Source organism: Montipora foliosa, chromosome 7, assembly GCF_036669935.1.
Source record: "Montipora foliosa isolate CH-2021 chromosome 7, ASM3666993v2, whole genome shotgun sequence".
NCBI classification, from domain to species: Eukaryota; Metazoa; Cnidaria; class Anthozoa; order Scleractinia; family Acroporidae; genus Montipora; species Montipora foliosa.
In genome coordinates, this window is record NC_090875.1 from 25,689,448 (window position 1) to 25,696,947 (window position 7,500).

General features: G+C 39.5%; 1 protein-coding gene across 4 annotated transcripts in view; it reads right to left on the bottom strand.

Annotated features, from left to right (window-relative positions):
* The window catches only part of LOC138011563 (sonic hedgehog protein-like), a 40,536-nt gene that overhangs the window by 1,753 nt on the left and 31,283 nt on the right, over positions 1-7,500 (bottom strand). For all 4 annotated transcript variants that reach the window (XM_068858630.1, XM_068858628.1, XM_068858631.1 and 1 more), the window contains 4 exons: positions 7,375-7,482; positions 6,639-7,058; positions 4,082-4,361; positions 1-2,786 (listed from right to left, as the gene is read on the bottom strand). The exon at positions 1-2,786 is cut by the window's left edge and continues 1,753 nt beyond it. In XM_068858630.1, the coding sequence (XP_068714731.1) occupies positions 2,143-2,786; positions 4,082-4,361; positions 6,639-6,974 (1,260 nt within the window). In that variant the 5' untranslated portion in view covers positions 6,975-7,058; positions 7,375-7,482 and the 3' untranslated portion in view covers positions 1-2,142. The remainder of the gene's footprint in view (positions 2,787-4,081; positions 4,362-6,638; positions 7,059-7,374; positions 7,483-7,500) is intronic.

The following is a 7,500-nucleotide window of genomic DNA, read 5'->3' on the forward strand; positions in this document are numbered from 1 at the left end:
TTCCATAAACGGGTGTGCTCGATCCTCGATTAACGCCTTCTATATAGCTGCCCCTAATTAGATGCACGCTAGATTTCAATTTCTTCTCTTCAACATCACTTGTGTCTCGGAATACAAACAATTAACGTCACAAAGTGCACTTCGAATGCTGCTGCTCAAGTGAGGATAAACAGCTGCATTTATGCTAAGCTAAATATCACGCTTGTGAGAAGTCAGGGTTTTGTATTTGTCTCTGATTGGCTAGGAAGTGTCACAGAAAGGCAAAACCAACTTGTGCTTCGAGCTTTCGCCGGCTGTGTTAAAAAATTCTTCATAAGCATCACTCTTTGTTTATTTTGTAAATCTCAAATGTTGATCTCCGTCGTAATTTGAAATACTAGGCTTGGAGCTGCTGAGCTCTTCCGGCGAAATCTTGAAAGGAATGTGGAAATTTCGCCTAGTTGAGATGTATAGCTACCTTAGTAATTCTGAGCTTCTCGGCACTGAGCTAGCAATACAGGATGAGAAAAATGTCATTGCAATGGGGCACCTCTGTGCTTTCGGAAAACATGCGCGCAGAGTTTGTTTCTTTTTGTATTTGAAAACCGATATTAAGGAGAAACATGGTGACGCCAGAGTAGATGGTATGTCGCGCGAAGGTGAGCCCTTTTTTGGTGATTAAAAGTATTGACAATTTTTCTTCGGCCATTCTCAGACTAGGATTATTTGAAAATCTTATATTGAGATTGGTTTTGTGTTTTCAATAACTTAAGAATCGCACTGGATTCTGAGTAATGTTATATCGAGGACAAATTCTGTTTAAAAACGGTAATTAACACCGATTATCTCTGAAGCTCAATCCTATTTTTTTTTAAATTCAAAACGTCGCTTCAAGATACACTGACTTTATCAAAGATTACTGTTGAATTTGCATTATGAACAAGCAACCCAGTAAATTTGTAGTTTCAAGCTGGCCTGAGTCTTTGTTAAAGGCGATAAAAAAATTTCTTAAAGGACTCTTCGAAGATGTGCATGATTAATTTGTGGATACAAGTGAATTTTCACTTTACCGCTAAGTAATAACAATCAAGACAAACTGTCCTCTCGGTATTATCACTTTTCTCATTAAATTAAGTTCCCACTGTAAAAAAATTGAACCCAATAATCAATACATCTTTCGCAGAAAACGATTTTTTGTGGTTTCAGTGTAAAATGCAACATGAATGAGATATTTCAAGAAGTAAATCTTTAACACTTTGTAGACTTTAGGTTTCTCAAGTGTTTAACCTGTAAGTAGTAAAAAATCTTGGAAGAAATGCTCTCTTTTCGTCAAATTTTTAACTGACACATCATGAATATGCACGCAAATATTGTATACTAATTCTCACACACAAAACATTTTTTATGCATTCAGTGATAAGAGCAGGATTTTTGTTCTTTCTCAGCAGACAAATAGTTAAAAGACCTTTGACTCTCATTTGTTCTTGGATAATATAAATATCGCTATATGATTGAAGGCAATCTATTTTTGGTTCCATAAATTCAAAACCTGATGCAAAAAAAAACATCTTTTGGCATTTAGAGGAGGAAAAAAACGGAACTTTCGAGACATGCTCCCTTTTGATACAAGAAAATCATGTCAGTGTTCCAGACTTAGCGCTGAAGTTGCCAAATTAGGCAACATATGTGATATCCAGAGTTCCAAGGTCTGGTCTCATCTGTATCATGAGGTCACAAACAAACTGATTATATATTCGTTCATTACGTGTCTGCTTCTAAGACATACGCCATGACAACGTGTCAGTTTACAAAGTCTGGCACCATTGACTGAGTACGAGAAATCTAACAAACGGTGCATTTATCAGTCTCTTGTATTCAATAGTAGCACTTGCTTACTACCATATTTTGGACATGTTGGCTTTAACTCGTATATTTGTCAAATTTATGCGCTCATCTTGCCTCACACAAGTATCCTTACCCAAAAATACCAAGTTCTTTTTAAGTGTTTGTGGTTAAACAGCTCTCTCCGCTGTTTCTGTCTCGTTCTGTAAATACACTGATGTAAATTCACGTGTTTTTCGACCGCCCTCCACCGACCTCTGAGCACGCTTAGTAAAATTGCCAGGCGGACAGAATGCCCGAAATGTTCAGCAACGCATTGCTTTACAAACCGTATAAAGCTTTTTCGCTCGCATAGTTCCAATTGGTATACAGGTTGTAAAGCAGATTTGCGTACCAGTGCATTCCCGATGTATGGTGGGAAGCAACGCCAGGGAACAACCATTCAGCGAATCTTAGCGGAGCAAAGCTCCAGTGAGCAACTTGGACGTCAGAAATGACTGCGTAACACGAACACAAAACATTATCCACCTCAATATTGCCCGCTTCAGTGAGTGGCGCATATGCTCCTTTACCTTGGCTTCTTGTGACGCCTGCGACTCTGCCTGCTGTGAACTTCTCCAACCTTGGTCCTTTTCGAACATAAACAAAGTCTCCGACTTTCAGGTCGCGTGCAAAGAGCGCTGTCTCCCGCAGCGATTGTTTACTCAGTTGATAGATCAGGTGTGACGCAGTAATTGCCACTTTAGCAGCAGGGTTTTTTGTTTGAATAGTAATATACTCAAGGGAAGAGTTGTGTTTGATGTCTAGAAAAGTTATCACCTTGCTGTAGACAATTTTTCCCGTAGGGTCCATGCTAGCAACTTTGTCTCCTATCCGCAGGTCTTTCATTGTTTTTGTACCTCCTCCTTCTAGACGAACTGAAGCGGTTCCTGGGAAGCATCCGAGTTTTTCGCTTGCATCTTCATCTAAATTACAACGAAAGAGAAGAGCAGTTTACCAAGCTGTAGGCATGATCTGCAGTTTTAGTGACTATTAGATCACCAACCATTCGTTTCATTACACAGCATGACATTTTTTCATGCGGCAATCTCATCCCTTATAGACTGGTTGCTTAAATCCCGAGCTTCTGAATTATTGATCCTACTGAAATTCAACTCACTTGTTGCCTGATGTTCTGCTTATCAAGACAGAAGAGCGCCAGCCCTGAACCTGTTTGCAGGTTAGGTGCTTCACTGGGGCAAAAACTCTACACAACAAAATCAGTGAAGATCATTGCGCTTTCAACTTTTTAAGGAAAAACTGAAATTTATAGAATGGGCATTTCTTTAAAGGTATTGACTGGTATTTTCTCAGCAGCGTAGTTGTTGTTACCTTAGTCTGAAGATGAAATTCTACGGTTGACCATTAATATGAAAGCTGAAATGTTTGAGTTTGTGAAGGGAATTGTAAAATGTGCTCATTCAAAATAAGTCTTACAAGCAGCACCAGCCCGTCATAGATGTGACTTTTCCTTAAAGGGCTGGCCAAACGCTCACAACATTTCAACGCAACATCTTGCAACATTGTTACATGATGTTGCGACATTTGTTGAACGAGTTGGCCAAACGCACGCAACAATTTCATCATTTTCAACGCAACATGTCAATGTTCATGTGCCCCAGGACCCTGGCGCGCAGGAAGTGGACCTATCGCGCATGCCCTAGCGCAACAATGTTGCGTGAACATGGCCAAACGAGTCACAACATCATGCAACATCCAAAATGTTGCATGAAAATTTTGACCATTTTCAAATTTGATCTAACATCATCCAACATGTTGCAACATATCGCAACAGGGTGGCCAAACGTATGCAAGATGTGCGTTGAAATGTTGCGAGTGTTTGGCCAGGCCTTAAACAGACAAAACATGGCCACGGGAGAGACAAATAAGAACAGGTGGATAGTTTGGCATACTGTGCAACAAGCAGTACTTGCCTGTGTTTTTACACAGTCCAGCAGCAGGCTCGGTGTCAGGGTATTTGAAGATGTCTGCTTCGACTTGCTATTAAGTGTCACGCACGCAAAATGACGCCGTCAAAAGTTAATTTTGCAGGGGGGTCGCGGGATCGATCTCACTGCACGCCAGCTGCCTCCCTAAGGCTCTCTTTTTCGCAAATCATCAGACCTCTAGCGCCTGAGTGCATGCTAATGCTCAACACAGAAAATAATGAGAAAAGGAAGTATGATTTTTGCACCCGCTAAAAAAAGGAAATCATTAATACCTGATTTAACAGATGCGTGGATGTAGCCTTTGCTAGCATAAAGCACCCAGTTGAATCCAGCATCATGTGCCATTCTTCCTAATTCAGGATACTTATCTTTGTCTCTGTCCGATGTTGTGAGGTCAACCGCTCGTCCCTCGTGGTGCAGTGATGGTTTGTCATGACGCCTGATGTTCAGATCGTCAATATCATAGGCGGTGATCACACGCAGTTTTACACCTTCTCTGCCCCATTTTTCCTTCACTCTTGCGGCTAGCGTATTAATCTTATCGTTACAGTTCTATAGAGACGAAAGAAAAACCGTAATATAGAACTTGTTATGACCAAATTGGAATCCTAAATTGTAAACATGCAACTGCTCCGCCTCATTTTCTTGCCATTTTATGTCGGAGGAACTAAATTCTAGCGAGAAATAATAAACACACATAACATTAAATTTTTGTTGATTAATTATTTATTTATATATTGTGCAAGATGTTTTGCGCCAATGCTGTAGATGGCATCTGTTACATTGAATCATGTAGATAAGGTTTATAGTTCGCAAGTTATGTGGGAATTAATAGAGCGTGTTTCGCCGTGTTTCCTACAGTACATAGGAGAAACTAAACGACGTTTAAAAGAACGTTTTAATGAACACCGCCGCACTTTAGACAACGTTAACACCAAATCCAAACCTACTACAGTCGCAGAACATTTCCTCTCCTCTCCCCACAACATCTCTAAGGACATGCAATTAATTCCTATGGAAAAAATATTTTCTAACAGAGACTCGATCCGTAAGGCCAAGGAAGCTTTTTTAATTTCAAAAGACAGGACAATTGATCCCAACGGTCTTAATATCCGCAAAGAAACGTATTAGATTTCAGGTTATTCTTTAGAGTCATTTCCGTTATTTTTCCGTTACTCTTAGTATTTGAATTCAAATTCGTTGTAACTGCCATGTTTTATCACATTTTTTCCAGTATTACGTCAACATCCATTTACTATATATATATGTACATAGAAGCAATTCAATGTAAACTCTCATTGTACCTGAAGAAGGCTGGTTTGGCCAGCCGAAATATAGTACACCACTAAAATCAAATCTACGTTGTATCGGCTCTTGCTTAAAATATTTAGTTTCTCAACTTGTAATTATGCCGATCAGATCAAGCCACTGATCCAACGTACACCTACAGGAATATTGTCCACGGTAGCTTGCTTCAAAACTCTGAATTTTAATACAAAATTTTTAAGTTTGCTATTCGTGGTGCACGTGAAGCACGATTATCTTTCCATTTTTAACCAATGATATTCTTGCTTTGTGGCGTTGTCGTTGCCGTAGCTGTCGTCTTTGCTTAAACTCCCAAATATGGCGGCAAAAGAGGGGGGTTAGTCAGAGACAAGGACGAATTTTTAGACCGAGAGTGACCGTCCTCTTGAATTTTAAAATAAATTAAACAGCAGTATGAAACGACCACCAAAGAGCTGAATATTTTCCGTATGGTCTGCTCATATAATATCTATGGCTACTCTACTCTGATAAGCCCATTTAATCAATATGCCAAGTCTTTCTTGTTTGTATCCGCGCATTGCTTGGTGTTATATTCAATGGTTCGTTGCAGGACAGCTCATACTGCGTTGCTGTAACCGCTGGAATTCAAAGCGAGATACATGATCCGAAAAACTCGAAATCGGTCATGACGTGATCATCAATTGCACAAATGGCCAACTAATTAAGACTAATTAATGCAACCGACTTAACGAGATAAACATCAAAAAAGATGAACATCAAGGAAAATCGTAATACCCTTGAGTTCCTCCCAGTTGTCCAAGATCAGCTCTTATCCCAAATTTGTAAAGATCTCTTTCAGGGACCGATATGGATTTGTGGTGAATTTAATGTTGTTTTTAATTGAAACTGGGAAGGGAAAAACATTCCAAAAATAAAGGATCGCTAACAGTAATTTTGTGGGTTGATGATGATTATTTTTTAATAACCTGTTTGTTTGATATAGATGGAGGTCAATAATTGGAGAGCGTGGGGTAAATTGGAAGATATTCCAAAAATTGGAAGATATGGGCGTGGGATTTTCATGTAGTCATTTGTGGCTCGGATGGTCACCATATTGCATTTTTTTGGTAGTCGTGATTTCACTCCCTTAACCTTTGCAAATAGGTAATTGGTTTGCCGCCTTTCAGATGAGTTTGTTTCCGGTCATTACTTTTGAACACACGGCCCCAAAAGGAGCAATTGATGGTCGGAAAACTAGTAAGATAAATACATTCCTAATTAAAAGAATAAATTAAAAGGCATTAAAAGTTAAACAAAGAGTTTAGCCCTATTATAAAACAACATCGTCGAAACGTCGTGCCATGTTGTTTTATAATAGGGCCAAACTCTTTGTTTAACTTTTAATGCCTTTTTATTTTGTTGTTAACGTTTTTAAAGATTTCCTGATTATCCGTGCAAATAAAGAGGCAATTAAGCTTTTCCGGCTTTTTCCATTTCCTTCGTTCAATCAATCTTTTTTTTTTTAAGTTTTGTCGCATTTCAAGAGGAAAAAAAGGAAATTACCTTAGTCATTCGCCGAGTGTCTCCATGTTTGTCGTCTTTGAAGACTATGTCCGGATTGTAGTTTAATTCAAGAGCTTCGTAAGCTTCGCTCCCTCTTCTCACTTTTCCTGTGTATTTGCCACTGGCGCTGATAGAGGTTTCCTCCAAATTAGGTATGCTCTGTTTTAACCTCATCGGAGCATTTTGTCTCTCGCCCGTTCCAGTCGTTCCAGGACCGCAGGCCATTATTAATCCACAACTAGAGATCACCAGCAACAGAGCCACATTGCATCTAGACTGTATGCAAGGTCTTGCGCTCCAAAACCGGACCAGTTGTGTGCTTTGTCGGTGAGGCATTGTTGCGTATTCCTTTCTAAGTCAGCCGTTAAATTAAAAGCGCTTGTTAACTGAATTAAGTGATGTTTTCAGTCTTTCAGATGACTATAAAAAGAAAAAGAATATAAAGTATTTCCAGTTAATCTTAGCTTTTTTGCCTTCTTTGACAAGTATGGAAGTTCACTGGCCTTTGACGCGTACTGAAGTGTGCACGCAAACTCGTTCGTCAACAGTAATGAATCTGACGTTCTGGTTAAAATAAGGCATGCATAACAAACATTTGTACAGACAGAAAGAGAACCTTGATCAGTTCAAAGCAGCAGCCGATCTGTTAACGATAAAGCCTGATAGACAACACATTTGACAAGTGTTGGCAGTAACCGTGAGCTCCATAAAGACAGTCAACTTAGGAGGGACTTACCAGAACATTGCTTCAAATGTCTTTACATAGCTGTAGTAATCAGGCTCAGTATTCTGTTCCTCAATGGATTTGTGGAGCCTTCGGGCTCTTTCGGTCATCCCTGGACCCCTGTTGAGAAATTTTTCT